Source organism: Oncorhynchus nerka, linkage group LG7 (genome assembly GCF_034236695.1).
Source record: "Oncorhynchus nerka isolate Pitt River linkage group LG7, Oner_Uvic_2.0, whole genome shotgun sequence".
Lineage (NCBI taxonomy): Eukaryota > Metazoa > Chordata > Actinopteri > Salmoniformes > Salmonidae > Oncorhynchus > Oncorhynchus nerka.
This window is the reverse complement of record NC_088402.1, coordinates 11117422-11135322: the sequence shown is the minus strand read 5'-3', so window position 1 is coordinate 11135322 and position 17901 is coordinate 11117422. Positions and strand designations below refer to the sequence as shown.

Below are 17901 nucleotides of genomic sequence, written 5' to 3'. Positions count from 1 at the left end.
CTTGCATGTGTGATCCCCTTGTGTGTGTGTGTGTTTTGGTGAAATGACACATGTACGCAGAAAACCTATGAAATATTTAAAGCAAACACCCAAAACAACATTCCTTCCCATGAACACTAGTTCCTGGTTCCTACTCCTTGACAGCGCGTCACCTGCAAATGCTGCAGCCGACTGTGGACCGCGTCACTCAGCCGCGTCCATAACATCATACGCAGGTACTTAGACGCTGACTGTGCATGTGGGACCCCCCCCCCCCCCCTCTCCCCCCTAAGTGATAATCTGCCATTTGGGACACAACCAACTCTTGAGTTACGTAGATACAGCTACTCTGCAGATCACCTCGCTCCCCAGCGCTGTCTGGCGGGCTGCCAGTGAGTCTGATAAGAGGGGATGAGCAGCAGTAGGCGCCTCCATGGTTCACTTCCCAAACACAACCTTCTAGCAGCTTAATAAGCTCTTTTTATGTGTTCTTCAAATCATCTTTGTCTTTGACCCCCCCCATTTCTCAGATTTACATTTGAGGTCATTTAGCAGACACTCATATCCTTACAGACACTCATATCCTTACAAGGGAACGTTGTCCGATTTTTCACCTAGTTGGCTGAGGGATTCAAAGTAGCAACCTTCCGCTAGGCTACCTGCTGTCCTTCTGCTGTCCTATAGCACTAGATGACTGCTACTGTATCATTCCATTAGAACGTTCCATGTTCCATCTCATTCCATTAGAACGTTCCATGTTCCATCTCATTCCATTAGAACGTTCCATCTCATTCCATTAGAACGTTCCATGTTCCATCTCATTCCATTAGAATTATAACAGCAGACAGGGAAATTATGACAGCATGTACTGGCCACACCCTTTTCTAGACTAGACCTTCTATTTTAAGAAATGCCTCGATTTCTATGCTGCCTTTTAACATGAATATTTCAGAAACAATTAGCCTCAGAGTGTAAGTCAGACAAAGCATGAAAAGTAGTTTAAGTATAAAAAATATATAATTTATTTAATTAGAAATAGACAAAAGTGCAACAATAGGAACTCGCTTGTATCTTGGCCAGGTGGTTACAGTGAAAAACAAGTATGATACAAATACAACAACTTACAACCTGGTGTTATTAATTAAACAGCAACAACCAGGTACATAAATTATAGTACTAAACTGTACACAGTCTTACAGTATTTACACAAAGTGTATTCGTCAATGCAGAATTTATTTATTTCCTTTGTTCTTTCTTTCCTTTTTTTTTAAAAATTAACAGTAAACAATATTATTTACATTCTTCAGCCAAGCCACTTTTTGGTTTTTAGTGTTTTTGGACTAGAGTTTTTTTTCTCCTTTGGATTTGAGTCATTTTAATGTCTCTTTTTGACCATGCTGTGAACGTGAATTCACAGTCAGACAAAGCAATTTTTTAGGGACCCAAACTCTTACGTTGGACTAAACTAAAAATATATCAGTGGTCAACAACTAATGAAGTGACTAAATAATGAGAGATATAGGTAACGTCCCCGTCGAAGTTAAAAGACTCAATCATAAACATTTCCAATAGTTTTGTGTCAGGTGTATATAATTATTATATATATATATTCACTCAATAATATGCAGATCAGTCGAGGCACATACTAGTAGTATAATATATTCAAACTACTTCTGTATTGCTAATCTTTAACATATGAATAATGTTTTTGTTTTTTTAAATGTCATATTCTAACATTTTATGTCAAAATGTGACATTTGGTTGAGTAAGTACCTTCTGCTCATCTGTACACTACCGTGTCATGCTCCTATAAGCCTTTAGCAGTGAATATAACTATATACCTTCCTAAGTGATGTGCTACGTGTCTCTAACATTGATTCCTCAGTGCGTCAGATCCACCCTATAGTATCTCTGTAGATACACAGGCAGACGAGTCAAAGAGCCAGGTGACTTTAGAGCTGCGTGTTAAAAACCCAAACAAAACTAAAAACGAAAGTAACAAAAGAAAACCTAAAGAGTCAATCTCATGCTTGAACTCACATACTTGTTTTCAGTCTCACCACTAGGTAGACATGTCTATGGGTAGTAAGGTAGAGACAGGGGTCCAGGAATTCAAAAAGCTGCCTATGTGTGTGTGTGTGTGTGTGAGAGCGATGTGAAGTAGTTTTATCAGTGTGTGTATATGTGTGTGTGTGTGTGTGTGCGTATATGGGCTGATGTGTTTATGTGCTTGTCAGTTTGTTTGGCAGCCATGATGTTTACATATCGTTGTCATAGTCCCCGATCATCCTGCGTGTGTGCGAAGCCAGGAAGATGTCATTGTCTCGGGGACAGTCGTGGTGACAGGAGCACGTCTTGACGAACATCATCTTGCGTCTGAAGGCGTCTCCCTCGGGACAGTGGAACTCCACCTCTGCGGTGACGGTGGTGTGGGGGGTGCAGCAGCGCCCGTCCGTACACACACCACAGAACTTGGGCTTGTAGACCCTCCTGCTGCTGCAGCCTGACAGATGGAAGCGCACGCCTCGCGGGGACTTGGGGGTCCGTACACACTTCTTCCCCCTCTGCGGAACGGAGATGACTGGCGGTTAGTTTAGGATGGGAATAACAACTTGTTACATGGTCTATCGTGCTTAGGGCAGCGTGGGTCTAACCTTTAGTAAACGATAAGGAGCCAAAGACATTCTATGCTCCTGAATTGCATGGCTTCTTGTTTACATTTGTGATGAAAATATATATTATTTATTATAGTATTCACTTATTAAATGTGCTGAGAAATGCCATGTTATATCATCTTATGTCATGCATACATTATAGGCTATATAATATACATTCCTCTATATGTTGTTATACTATATAATATACTATATAATATGTTCCTCTATATGTTGTTATACTATATAATACATTCCTCTCTATGTTGTTATACTATATAATATACTATATAATACATTCCTCTCTATGTTGTTATACTATATAATACATTCCTCTCTATGTTGTTATACTATATAATATACTATATAATACGTTCCTCTATATGTTGTTATACTATATAATATACTATATAATACATTCCTCTATATGTTGTTATACTATATAATATACTATATAATACATTCCTCTGTATGTTGTTATACTATATAATACGTTCCTCTATATGTTGTTATACTATATAATATACTATATAATACATTCCTCTCTATGTTGTTATACTATATAATATACTATATAATACATTCCTCTGTATGTTGTTATACTATATAATACATTCCTCTGTAGGTTGTTATACTATATAATACGTTCCTCTATATGTTGTTATACTATATAATATACTATATAATACATTCCTCTCTATGTTGTTATACTATATAATATACTATATAATACATTCCTCTCTATGTTGTTATACTATATAATACACTCCTCTCTATGTTGTTATACTATATAATACATTCCTCTCTATGTTGTTATACTATATAATATACTATATAATACATTCCTCTCTATGTTGTTATACTATATAATACGTTCCTCTCTATGTTGTTATACTATATAATATACTATATAATATGTTCCTCTGTATGTTGTTATACTATATAATACATTCCTCTGTATGTTGTTATACTATATAATATACTATATAATATGTTCCTCTGTATGTTGTTATACTATATAATACACTCCTCTGTATGTTGTTATACTATATAATATACTATATAATATGTTCCTCTGTATGTTGTTATACTATATAATACACTCCTCTGTATGTTGTTATACTATATAATATACTATATAATACATTCCTCTGTATGTTGTTATACTATATAATACACTCCTCTATATGTTGTTATACTATATAATACATTCCTCTCTATGTTGTTATACTATATAATATACTATATAATACATTCCTCTATATGTTGTTATACTATATAATACATTCCTCTGTATGTTGTTATACTATATAATATACTATATAATATGTTCCTCTGTATGTTGTTATACTATATAATACACTCCTCTGTATGTTGTTATACTATATAATATACTATATAATACATTCCTCTGTATGTTGTTATACTATATAATACACTCCTCTGTATGTTGTTATACTATATAATATACTATATAATACATTCCTCTGTATGTTGTTATACTATATAATACACTCCTCTATATGTTGTTATACTATATAATACATTCCTCTCTATGTTGTTATACTATATAATATACTATATAATACATTCCTCTATATGTTGTTATACTATATAATACGTTCCTCTGTATGTTGTTATACTATATAATATACTATATAATATGTTCCTCTGTATGTTGTTATACTATATAATACGTTCCTCTGTATGTTGTTATACTATATAATATACTATATAATACATTCCTCTGTATGTTGTTATACTATATAATACACTCCTCTATATGTTGTTATACTATATAATACGTTCCTCTGTATGTTCTACTATATAATGGTATTAGTATCCACCTTGATGTCCTTCTCTTGCTCCATGTGGCAGGGCCGGATCATACAGATACGAGTCTGCCTCTCCAGCTGGCACCGCTCGTTGTCATTGGTGACGCGGGACGACACGCCCATGCCGCAGGTGGCCGAGCACTCGTCCCATTTGGTGGTCTGGACGATGCAGTTCTCCCTGGGGCTCTCCGCCGGGACCGGCCCGTGGGCTGACACCTCTCTGTAGACTGACAGAGGGGAAGAAGAGACCAAGGGGTGAATTTCAGATCCTGAGAGAAGAGGAAGGGAGAGGAAAAGGTGAACAGTGGTGAAAGGGGTGAACAAGAGGGGAGGAGAAGCGGGAGAGGTGGTTAGTTTGAACTTTGGTAAAGAGAGAGACAGAGACACTGAGAGAGAGAGGGAGGGGGAGAGAGAGACAGAGACACTGAGAGAGAGAGAGGGAGGGGGAGAGAGAGAGACAGAGAGAGACAGAGACACTGAGAGAGAGAGGGAGGGGGAGAGAGAGAGACAGAGACACTGAGAGAGGGAGAGAGAGAGACAGAGACAGACAGAGAGAGACACTGAGAGAGAGAGAGAGAGGGAGAGAGAGACAGAGACACTGAGAGAGAGAGAGGGAGAGAGAGACAGAGACACAGAGAGAGAGAGAGAGAGAGAGAGAGGGAGAGAGAGAGAGAGTGAGAGAGACAGAGACACTGAGAAAGAGATGGAGAGAGAGAGACAGAGACACAGAGAGAGAGAGGGAGAGAGAGACAGATATACTGAGAGAGAGACAGAGACACTGAGAGAGAGACAGAGAGGGGGAGAGAGAGACAGAGAGAGAGAGGGAGAGAGAGAGAGAGAGAGAGACAGACACTGAGAGAGACAGAGAGGGAGAGAGAGAGAGAGAGAGAGAGAGAGACAGAGACACTGAGAGAGAGACAGAGAGGGGGAGAGAGAGGGAGAGGGAGAGAGAGAGAGAGAGAGAGAGAGACAGAGACACTGAGAGAGGGAGAGAGACAGAGACAGACACTGAGAGAGACAGAGAGAGTGAGAGGGGGAGAGAGAGACAGAGAGAGAGAGGGAGAGAGACAGAGACACAGAGAGACAGCGAGAGAGAGGGAGAGAGAGAGAGAGAAAGTGCGAGAGAGTGAGACAGAGACACAGAGAGAGGGAGAGAGAGGGAGAGAGAGAGAGATACAGAGAGAGAGAGCGAGAGAGAGAGGGACAGCATTTTGGAGAAGAAAAATATGGGAGTTTAGCTTTAAAAGAGAGAAGAGAGAGAAGTGATGTAAAGAGAGAAAAGAAACCCAGACAGAGAGAGAAAATCCAAGAGCTTGTAGGAGGTTAGACTCACCAGCCATGGCTGACTGATAGGGGTGGTCCTGAGGGCTCTGATCACATACCCACTCCTCACAGCACTTCCCAGGGATCTGGATGCGGCGTGGGTAGGGGCAGTCTGGGGAGGGCAGCCACACGTCGCTGGCACAGGTTGGCACGCAGCCAATCTCTCCGTTCATACAGACACACTGGTGCTTGCAGCTGGGCTGAAAGGTCTCTCCACTGCGGTAGATGACCCCTCCCAGGTCGCACGTCTGGCCTTCCTGGGCTGAAACACAGAGGAGGAGACGCCATTTTAGATTTGATATTTCAAAGGCTTTACATTATTAGGTCAGGGATTGCCCGCTTTGGATAATGATAATCTAAGCCCTGACAAAGTCTGCACAAAATATGTAGCAATTTCTACAATAGGAGAGCCAAGAGGTGATCACAATATCGATAGATATCTCAAAACCTCCTACCCTTTCTTTAATAGTTGACAGGAGAATTCAACTCACCCATGCAGATGCCGTGCTCAGTGTCACTCAGCATTGCATAATCACAGTAAAGCCCCCTGTGGTGGTCACATGGCTCCAGGAGGGTACAGGGCTCGCCGGCTTGCCTGGCACACACCTTACAGCAACCACAGCCATCCAGAACCAGGCTGGTACCAAACGGGCATGGAGGGGGGTCCGAGGGACAGTCACAAGGATCGGAACAGTCCTGGGCCATTGTCTGTAGACGGAAGAAAATATAACAGTCAGAAATGTTAAAGAAAACACTTAGGATAGTGTGAATAACGTGTCTGATATCAGGATTTGTCTCCAGGGAAGATGTGATAATCCACTCAACTTCAAGTCAATGAGTTAGGTCGACACTGTGTGTCAAAGAAGCAGATACTGTTGAATGAGGCTTCTTCGCGTTTTGAGTTTACACCTCACTTGTAATGCATCTTACTGCCACAAGATGGAGACATGACTCGATGTAGCCAAATCATATCTGGCAGTCATTTCTATGGAGAGTAATGCACTGTGGTATTACAGCAAGTACAAATCTAATCTAATCTATGTAGGCTACTCAAATGCTGTCAGAGTAGAGTAAATTGCGACATAGGACCTACAATTTAGTGGCAAGTTGTTGTTGTCCCATTTTATTAAATAGTTTTTAATCCATGTTATGCTAACCTTTTATCACTACATGGATTAAAAACTATTTAATAAAATGGGACAACAACAACTTGGCACTAAATTGTAGGTCCTATGTCGTAATTTAGGCTACTAAATTATGTTTTACTGCTTCTCTGTACTCTATACTTATGTTCCTTTTAGTAGCAATGAATAAGACAAACCCAAGAACATAGCCTATTTGAATCCAATCATTTCAGTAACAGTGACATCCAATTATAACAACCCTACTTTTTCATAACCTTGCATTGTTTACAGAACTGCTGCTGTAGGCTATTTTATAGAGTTGCTATAGGTTACTTTACAGGCTACTTTACAGAGCTGCTATAGGCTACTTTACAGAGCTGCTGTAGGCTACTTTACAGTCTACTTTACAGAGCTGCTGTAGGCTACTTTACAGAGCTGCTGTAGGCTACTTTACAGTCTACTTTACAGAGCTGCTGTAGGCTACTTTACAGAGCTGCTGTAGGCTACTTTACAGAGCTGCTATAGGCTACTTTACAGAGCTGCTATAGGCTACTTTACAGAGCTGCTGTAGGCTATTTTATAGAGTTGCTATAGGTTACTTTACAGGCTACTTTACAGAGCTGCTGTAGGCTACTTTACAGAGCTGCTGTAGGCTACTATACAGAGCTGTTGTACACTACTTTACAGAGCTGATGTAGGCTACTATACAGATCTGCTGTACACTACTTTACAGAGCTGATGTAGGCTACTATACAGAGCTGCTGTAGGCTACTATACAGATCTGCTGTACACTACTTTACAAAGCTGATGTAGGCTACTTTACAGAGCTGCTGTAGGCTACTTTACAGAGCTGCTGTAGGCTACTATACAGAGCTGCTGTACACTGCTTTACAGAGCTGCTGTACGCTTTACAGAGCTGCTGTTGGCTACTTTACAGTCCTGCTGTAGGCTACTTTACAGAGCTGCTGTAGGCTACTTTACAGAGCTACTGTACGCTTTACAGAGCTGATGTAGGCTACTATACAGAGCTGCTGTAGGCTACTATACAGAGCTGCTGTAGGCTACTATACAGAGCTGCTGTAGGCTACTTTACAGAGCTGCTGTAGGCTACTTTACAGAGCTGCTGTAGGCTACTATACAGAGCTGCTGTAGGCTACTATACAGAGCTGCTGTAGGCTACTATACAGAGCTGCTGTAGGCTACTTTACAGAGCTGTTGTTGGCTACTTTACAGAGCTGCTGTAGGCTACTATACAGAGCTGCTGTAGGCTACTATACAGAGCTGCTGTAGTCTACTTTACAGCGCTGCTGTAGGCTACTATACAGAGCTGCTGTAGGCTACTATACAGAGCTGCTGTAGGCTACTTTACAGTGCTGCTGTAGGCTACTTTACAGAGCTGCTGTAGGCTACTATACAGAGCTGCTGTAGGCTACTTTACAGAGCTGCTGTAGGCTACTATACAGAGCTGCTGTAGGCTACTTTACAGAGCTGCTGTAGGCTAATTTACAGAGCTGCTGTAGGCTACTTTACAGAGCTGCTGTAGGCTACTTTACAGAGCTGCTGTAGGCTACTTTACAGAGCTGTTTACTGCGAGCCCACACCCCCATGGAATGTTTTAGCTGCTATAACTGCACATTGCGTTCCCAAAGTTTGTACTTCAAATCTACATTTACATGACTAAATAATAAATATGAAGACAAGACAAATCATATCATATGACAATAGCCGGGTGAATGAGAGAGAAAGAATAGGTTATTATTGCATAAAATGCAAAGTGACAAAGTTACATAAATTAATAGATGAAAATCCAGCACTTTATTCACATCTGATACATAAAATCTGTCATATTATATATTAAACTTACCGAGCAGACGATGAGTAGAAAAAGGCACATTCTGGTAATAATTTCCTCCGACATTGTTGCTAGTTTATTTTAACAGCGTGCACACTACAACACGTTTGTTTTCGTTCAGACAGACAGGAGTTTCCCTTTTCTCGCGCTCTACAGTCAATCGGCTGTGTTGACTCGCTGCAGGGCTCGAGGACTGAGGCACCGAGAGGAGAATCTTTAAATAGTCCGCGAGGCGGGCCGGAGCCCGGGAAACAAGAGTCATGACACGCGACCCAAAGGGGTGAAAATATTTCAATTCCAGATGGTTTTCTTTCCTAATTCCTGAGAGAAGAGCTATTTCTACAGACAATCAATTTACTGTATCATATTTCACCTTTTCAGACACAGGCCCAGCCAAGTGGGAGTTGTTTTATGTCCTAAAGCAGGAACTGACAAGGATGCCTGTGAGTGTTATTTGACATGGACTAAAGGAGAACATTGTTCATTTTGGCCACCGTTCAGAACAACGTAGCCTACATAAAGTGGTAACAGGTAAAGGGGAAAGAATGATAGTAGGATTATGTAATAACTAGGGGTAATAACATGACAAAGAGTACGTCTCAAATGGCACCCTATTTTCTACATAGTATGTAGGAAATAGGGTGTCATTTGGGATGAACACAAAGTATCAACCTTTTGTTTTATCAATATTTTTATTTAATTTCTTTATATTTTTAATCCCAGCCCCCTGCAGGAGGCCTTTTTCCTTTTGGTAGGCTGTCATTGTGAATACGAATTTGTTCTTTAACTGACTTGCCTAGTTAAATAACATTAAAATAAAAAATTACATTTCATATGACACACTGAGACCATCCCAATAGTTACTGTCACCAGGTGATTCCAGGTGACATGCTGTACAGACACACAATAACAGGTAATGGTCACTTGTTTAGAAGGCATCGCTCACTATCTACCAATGTCAGATCTGAGCGCCGGGGCCACAGGGGTCATGACCTTTCTTATATGTAGTCTACAGATAGCGCTGGGGCCACAGGGGTCATGACCTTTCTTAGAGGTAGTCTACAGATAGTGCCGGGGCCACAGAGGTCTTGACCTTTCTTAGAGGTAGTCTACAGATAGCGCCGGGGCCACAGGGGTCTTGACCTTTCTTAGAGGTAGTCTACAGATAGCGGGGCCACAGAGGTCTTGACCTTTCTTAGAGGTAGTCTACAGATAGCGGGGCCACAGAGGTCTTGACCTTTCTTAGAGGTAGTCTACAGATAGCGGGGCCACAGAGGTCTTGACCTTTCTTAGAGGTAGTCTACAGATAGCGGGGCCACAGAGGTCTTGACCTTTCTTAGAGGTAGTCTACAGATAGCGGGGCCACAGAGGTCTTGACCTTTCTTAGAGGTAGTCTACAGATAGCGGGGCCACAGAGGTCTTGACCTTTCTTAGAGGTAGTCTACAGATAGCGGGGCCACAGAGGTCTTGACCTTTCTTAGAGGTAGTCTACAGATAGCGGGGCCACAGAGGTCTTGACCTTTCTTAGAGGTAGTCTACAGATAGCGGGGCCACAGAGGTCTTGACCTTTCTTAGAGGTAGTCTACAGATAGCGGGGCCACAGAGGTCTTGACCTTTCTTAGAGGTAGTCTACAGATAGCGGGCCACAGGGGTCTTGACCTTTCTTAGAGGTAGTCTACAGATAGCGCCGGGGCCACAGGGGTCTTGACCTTTCTTAGAGGTAGTCTACAGATAGTGCCGGGGCCACAGGGGTCTTGACCTTTCTTAGAGGTAGTCTACAGATAGCGGGGCCACAGAGGTCTTGACCTTTCTTAGAGGTAGTCTACAGATAGCGGGGCCACAGAGGTCTTGACCTTTCTTAGAGGTAGTCTACAGATAGCGGGGCCACAGAGGTCTTGACCTTTCTTAGAGGTAGTCTACAGATAGCGGGGCCACAGGGGTCTTGACCTTTCTTAGAGGTAGTCTACAGATAGCGCCGGGGCCACAGGGGTCTTGACCTTTCTTAGAGGTAGTCTACAGATAGTGCCGGGGCCACAGGGGTCTTGACCTTTCTTAGAGGTAGTCTACAGATAGCGGGGCCACAGAGGTCTTGACCTTTCTTAGAGGTAGTCTACAGATAGCGGGGCCACAGAGGTCTTGACCTTTCTTAGAGGTAGTCTACATATAGCGGGGCCACAGAGGTCTTGACCTTTCTTAGAGGTAGTCTACAGATAGCGGGGCCACAGAGGTCTTGACCTTTCTTAGAGGTAGTCTACAGATAGCGGGGCCACAGAGGTCTTGACCTTTCTTAGAGGTAGTCTACAGATAGCGGGGCCACAGAGGTCTTGACCTTTCTTAGAGGTAGTCTACAGATAGCGGGGCCACAGGGGTCTTGACCTTTCTTAGAGGTAGTCTACAGATAGCGCCGGGGCCACAGGGGTCTTGACCTTTCTTAGAGGTAGTCTACAGATAGTGCCGAGGCCACAGGGGTCTTGACCTTTCTTAGAGGTAGTCTACAGATAGCGGGGCCACAGAGGTCTTGACCTTTCTTAGAGGTAGTCTACAGATAGCGGGGCCACAGAGGTCTTGACCTTTCTTAGAGGTAGTCTACAGATAGCGGGGCCACAGAGGTCTTGACCTTTCTTAGAGGTAGTCTACAGATAGCGGGGCCACAGGGGTCTTGACCTTTCTTAGAGGTAGTCTACAGATAGCGCCGGGGCCACAGGGGTCTTGACCTTTCTTAGAGGTAGTCTACAGATAGTGCCGGGGCCACAGGGGTCTTGACCTTTCTTAGAGGTAGTCTACAGATAGCGGGGCCACAGAGGTCTTGACCTTTCTTAGAGGTAGTCTACAGATAGCGGGGCCACAGAGGTCTTGACCTTCCTTAGAGGTAGTCTACAGATAGCGGGGCCACAGAGGTCTTGACCTTTCTTAGAGGTAGTCTACAGATAGCGGGGCCACAGAGGTCTTGACCTTTCTTAGAGGTAGTCTACAGATAGCGGGGCCACAGAGGTCTTGACCTTTCTTAGAGGTAGTCTACAGATAGCGGGGCCACAGAGGTCTTGACCTTTCTTAGAGGTAGTCTACAGATAGCGGGGCCACAGGGGTCTTGACCTTTCTTAGAGGTAGTCTACAGATAGCGCCGGGGCCACAGGGGTCTTGACCTTTCTTAGAGGTAGTCTACAGATAGTGCCGGGGCCACAGGGGTCTTGACCTTTCTTAGAGGTAGTCTACAGATAGCGGGGCCACAGAGGTCTTGACCTTTCTTAGAGGTAGTCTACAGATAGCGGGGCCACAGAGGTCTTGACCTTTCTTAGAGGTAGTCTACAGATAGCGGGGCCACAGAGGTCTTGACCTTTCTTAGAGGTAGTCTACAGATAGCGGGGCCACAGGGGTCTTGACCTTTCTTAGAGGTAGTCTACAGATAGCGCCGGGCCACAGGGGTCTTGACCTTTCTTAGAGGTAGTCTACAGATAGTGCCGGGGCCACAGGGGTCTTGACCTTTCTTAGAGGTAGTCTACAGATAGCGGGGCCACAGAGGTCTTGACCTTTCTTAGAGGTAGTCTACAGATAGCGGGCCACAGAGGTCTTGACCTTTCTTAGAGGTAGTCTACAGATAGCGGGGCCACAGAGGTCTTGACCTTTCTTAGAGGTAGTCTACAGATAGCGGGGCCACAGAGGTCTTGACCTTTCTTAGAAGTAGTCTGCAGATAGCGCCGCGGCCACAGAGGGCTTTTTGCATGAATAGGAAGTGAGGCTTTAGTCAAGGTAGCTTACTGTTTGAAAATGAGCATCAGTTTAAGCGTAGAGGACAAACATGGGATATTCAACTCCAAGACAAACATTATGCAAAAGCTATCATTTTGAGATTTCTTAGAGAGAGAAAGAGAGGGAGGAAGACAGAGAGAGAGGAAGAGAAGGAGAGGGAGGGAGAGTGAGGGAGAGCCAGAGAAAAAGAGAGAGTGAGGAAGAGAAGGAGAGGGTGGAAGAGGGAGAGAAATAGAGGAAAAGAGAGAGAGAGAGAAAGAGGGAGAGAGGAAGAGAAAGAGAGATAGGAAGAGAGAGAGAGGGAGAAACAGAGAGAGGAAGAGAAAGAGGGAGAGAGATGAAGAGAAAGAGAGGGAGGAAGAGAGAGAGAAGAGAAAGAGAGAGAGAGAGGGAGAAACAGAGAGAGGAAGAGAAAGATTGGGAAAACAGAGAGAGGAAGAGAAAGAGAGAGAGAGAGAGAAACAGAGAGAGGAAGAGAGAGAGAGATAGGAAGAGAGAGAGGAAGAGGGAGAGATGATATGAAAGACTGCCACATGGGGTACAGAGGAATGGCAGGTCTGTCATGTTCTCACATAGTAGCATATACATGATATCTGAAAGTCAAAAACAGCCTGTCCACTCCACTCCTCTCTTGTCAAGTCTTAAATAGGAAACACACATGGGGAAGGAAAAAGTCAATGTTGTGCTTTTTTTTTCTTCTTCTTTTTTTCGGTCTTGCCCGGACGGCAGCTATTTCCTGGAGCATACCAACCTCATGAAGCTGTGTGTGTCTACCTAAAAAGTCAAGAGGTTCTGTTTGCCCAAACGCCACAGCGAGCACAATAACACCAGGGGTCATATTTGAGAACATAATGAACAAGCTAAATCCGTTTTGTACCTCTCTCTCTCTCTCTCACCTCCCGCCCTCCAACCAGAGGTGAGAGAACCAGAGGTGAGAGAACCAGAGGTGAAAGAACCAGAGGTGAGAGAACCAGAGGTGAGAGAACCAGAGGTGAGAGAACGAGAGGTGAGAGAACCAGAGGTGAGAGAACGAGAGGTGAGAGAACCAGAGGTGAGAGAACCAGAGGTACGAGAACCAGAGGTACGAGAACCAGAGGTGAGAGAACGAGAGGTGAGAGAACCAGAGGTGAGAGAACCAGAGGTGAGAGAACCAGAGTTGAAAGAACCAGAGGTGAGAGAACCAGAGGTGAGAGAACCAGAAGTGAGAGAACGAGAGGTGAGAGAACCAGAAGTGAGAGAACCAGAGGTGAGAGAACCAGAAGTGAGAGAACGAGAGGTGAGAGAACCAGAGGTGAAAGAACCAAAAGTGAGAGAATCAGAGGTGAGAGAACCAGAGGTGAGAGAACCAGAGGTGAGAGAACCAGAGGTGAGAGAATCAGAGGTGAGAGAACCAGAGGTGAGAGAACCAGAAGTGAGAGAACGAGAGGTGAGAGAACCAGAAGTGAGAGAACCAGAGGTGAGAGAACCAGAAGTGAGAGAACGAGAGGTGAGAGAACCAGAGGTGAGAGAACCAGAGGTGAGAGAATCAGAGGTGTGGGAACCAGAGGTGTGGGAATGTGAAAGCAGGCAAAGTGCCTCCTGCTCCTCAGAGACTGTCTGGCTAGAGGAAACCATGCCGTGGAAACACGAGACAGGACCAGGCCTCGGAGATGAAACATGTACATAAGTTCAAAACAGAACCCGTAACTAAGGAGGGCCGTACAAATTTCAAGACTGCAGAGCTGTGGAGTGCCTTGAGGTCTCTAGCCGAGAGACCTTCCTGCACAGAGCTCAGAGCACTGGAGGCTGATGATTACAATGTGTGATGTAAAATATATCACTAGCCACTTTAAACAATGCTACCTTATATAATGTTACTTACCCTACATTATTCATCTCATATGCATACGTATATACTGTACTCTATATCATCGACTGCATCCTTATGTAATACATGTATCACTAGCCACTTTAACTATGCCACTTTGTTTACATACTCATCTCATATGTATATACTGTACTCGATACCATCTACTGTATCTTGCCTATGCTGCTCTGTACCATCACTCATTCATATATCCTTATGTACATATTCTTTATCCCCTTACACTGTGTATAAGACAGTAGTTTTGGAATTGTTAGTTAGATTACTTGTTGGTTATTACTGCATTGTCGGAACTAGAAGCACAAGCATTTCGCTACACTCGCATTAACATCTGCTAACCATGTGTATGTGACAAATACAATTTGATTTGATTTGATTTGATTTCAGAAACATCAGCCTCAGTCTAGAGAGACAGCCAGTAGAGAGAGTTAGGACATGTAACGCTGTTGATACCTCATGGGTAGGACATGGACAGATTCAGTAAATATTACAGAGGTCAGAGATCTCTAATTCCCTTGATACGACATGGACACTGGGCACGGGACAGAGCCCAGCAGCCAATGATTTTGCATAAAAGATCAACCAGGTTGCTATTTATGTACCGTCTACCATGCAACAGGCAGGGACAACATCCAAATCCTGCAACCTATTTAAGAGTAATAAACAGCATCTCAACTGGAACAGGTTCAACTAGGAATGATGCCAGATTGCCAGGCAGCAAAAGTTTCAGCATCAGCTGCTATTGTTGGAACTCTCGTACTCTACTATGTGTGTAACCCATGTTTACGATTTGCTTTTGTTAACATTCATTGACCACATCACAAACTTGTTGCAGTCCAGTCCAGTACAGTACAGTCCAGTCCAGTCCAGTACAGTCCAGTCCAGTCCAGTACAGTACAGTCCAGTCCAGTACAGTACAGTCCAGTCCAGTCCAGTCCAGTCCAGTCCAGTACAGTCCAGTCCAGTACAGTCCAGTACAGTCCAGTCCAGTACAGTCCAGTACAGTACAGTCCAGTCCAGTACAGTACAGTACAGTACAGTGTACAGCTTTCCACACATTGTAACTCATTTATTGCTGTGGTACCACACATGACCACTAGGAGGCCAGCACCACACTGCTCGAGGAGAAAGAAGGAGGGAGAGACAGGAAGAGAGAGGGAGATGTTCACATATTTGTGTGTAAGGTGGAACTGTGGTGGATTTAAACATACATAAGCAGTTTTTATCGATTTATTTATTTTACACACGAGGTGAGATCCTGGGGACTGAGACAGGACAGGGTCTTTAAAGTCAGGGAGTAGAGCGTGGGAATAAACAGGCCAGGTATATAATCAACGTTGACCCGTTACAATGTGTTGTTCAATGTCTTTGTCTGCACATGACCATAGCATACATGTATATCCCGGTATGTTTCCACTCTGAAGTTCATTCATGGCACTAAGGGAGCTAATGGGTGTGGATGTTCATACATTTGGACATATGACCAGTGTCTGGATGTAGGACCATTGTCTGGAAGTATGACCATTGTCTGGAAGTATGACCATTGTCTGGTAGTATGACCATTGTCTGGTAGTATGACTAGTGTCTGGTAGTATGACTAGTGTCTGGTAGTATGACTAGTGTCTGGAAGTATGACCATTGTCTGGTAGTATGACCATTGTCTGGTAGTATGACTAGTGTCTGGTAGTATGACCATTGTCTGGTAGTATGACTAGTGTCTGGTAGTATGACTAGTGTCTGGTAGTATGACCATTGTCTGGTAGTATGACTAGTGTCTGGTAGTATGACCATTGTCTGGTAGTATGACCATTGTCTGGAAGTATGACCATTGTCTGGTAGTATGACCATTGTCTGGAAGTATGACCATTGTCTGGTAGTATGACCATTGTCTGGTAGTATGACTAGTGTCTGGTAGTATGACTAGTGTCTGGTAGTATGACCATTGTCTGGTAGTATGACCATTGTCTGGAAGTATGACCATTGTCTGGTAGTATGACCATTGTCTGGTAGTATGACTAGTGTCTGGTAGTATGACCATTGTCTGGTAGTATGACTAGTGTCTGGTAGTATGACTAGTGTCTGGTAGTATGACCATTGTCTGGTAGTATGACTAGTGTCTGGTATTATGACTAGTGTCTGGTAGTATGACCATTGTCTGGTAGTATGACTAGTGTCTGGTAGTATGACCATTGTCTGGTAGTATGACCAGTGTCTGGTAGTATGACTAGTGTCTGGTAGTATGACCATTGTCTGGTAGTATGACTAGTGTCTGGTAGTATGACCATTGTCTGGTAGTATGACCATTGTCTGGTAGTATGACCATTGTCTGGTAGTATGACCATTGTCTGGTAGTATGACTAGTGTCTGGTAGTATGACCATTGTCTGGTAGTATGACTAGTGTCTGTTGGTATGACTAGTGTCTGGTAGTATGACTAGTGTCTGGTAGTATGACTAGTGTCTGGTAGTATGACCATTGTCTGGTAGTATGACTAGTGTCTGGTAGTATGACCATTGCCTGGTAGTATGACCATTGCCCACAATACCCAGAAATCAACTTTAGAGTACAATAGAGTGGAAATATACCTGAATGTTATATTAGGAAGCCTAATGGGTGAAGATTTGATTGAGGTGACATCTCCCCTGACCCCAATCCTCTGTAAGGTCATCCAACCTGGCTCCAAAACAAACCCTTTGACTCTAACAGAGTTAATTGGTTCCTGTGTTAATAACGAACGGCGTAAACGACAAAACAGCTGAGTCCCAAATGTCACCCTATTCTCTATAAAGTGCACTACTTTTGACCAGAGCTCTATAGCCTGTGCTCAAAAGTAGTGCACTATATAGGGAATAGGGTGTAATTTTGGACGCCTCCTAGATGTGTTTGACTGGTGTTGATCTCCACTCCGCCTGATGCTTCTGTCTGTACCACTGCACTCTAGTGACTCACACCAGCCAACAGTCAAAGCCTTGAACGCATCGACCACGGACAAAGCACCCAGGTCCCTGCCGGAATTAAGGCTGCGGCCCGAATAGCACCCTAGGCCCTACATAGTACACTACTTTAGACCAGAGCCAAATTCCCTACATAGTACACTACTTTAGACCAGAGCCCTATATAGTGCACTACTTTAGACCAGAGCCCTATTCCCTATATAGTACACTACTTTAGACCAGAGCCCTATTCCCTCTTTAGTACACTACTTTAGACCAGAGCCCTATTCCCTACATTAGTACACTACTTTAGACCAGAGCCCTATTCCCTCTTTAGTACACTACTTTAGACCAGAGTCCTATTCCCTACATAGTACACTACTTCAGACCAGAGCCCTATTCCCTACATAGTACACTAGTTTAGACCAGAGCCCTATTCCCTATATAGTACACTACTTTAGACCAGAGCCCTATTCCCTACATAGTACACTACTTTAGACCAGAGCCCTGTTCCCTCTTTAGTACACTACTTTAGACCAGAGTCCTATTCCCTACATACTACACTACTTTAGATCAGAGCCCTATTCCCTA

The 17901-nt window shown here is 43.4% G+C and overlaps 1 protein-coding gene across 2 annotated transcripts; it reads right to left on the bottom strand.

The window, feature by feature from the left end:
- Positions 1-977: 977 nt before the first annotated feature.
- LOC115117017 (CCN family member 2-like) lies at positions 978-9145 on the bottom strand. 2 transcript variants are annotated; one of them, XM_029645464.2, is made up of 5 exons: positions 8780-9145; positions 6283-6499; positions 5802-6053; positions 4481-4737; positions 978-2543 (listed from the first exon to the last, which is right to left on the bottom strand). In XM_029645464.2, the coding sequence occupies exons 1-5, from the start codon at positions 8831-8833 to the stop codon at positions 2238-2240; spliced, it is 1086 nt and encodes a 361-aa protein (XP_029501324.1). In that variant the 5' UTR covers positions 8834-9145; the 3' UTR covers positions 978-2237. The 2 variants fall into 2 exon arrangements, with proteins under 2 accessions (XP_029501324.1, XP_029501325.1); XM_029645465.2 differs by having other exon boundaries at positions 4481-4695; positions 8780-9138.
- Positions 9146-17901: the final 8756 nt, after the last annotated feature.

What these genes read in the sequence shown, in the direction of transcription:
- LOC115117017 (XM_029645464.2), bottom strand. Translation starts at nt 8,833, where the DNA reads ATGTCGGAGGAAATTATTACCAGAATGTGCCTTTTTCTACTCATCGTC. An exon ending in TTCTACTCATCGTCTGCTCG is followed by an intron (nt 6,500 to 8,779) that starts GTAAGTTTAATA and finishes TTCCGTCTACAG; the next exon opens with ACAATGGCCCAGGACTGTTC. An exon ending in CTATCAGTCAGCCATGGCTG is followed by an intron (nt 4,738 to 5,801) that starts GTGAGTCTAACC and finishes CTCTTCTCTCAG; the next exon opens with GATCTGAAATTCACCCCTTG.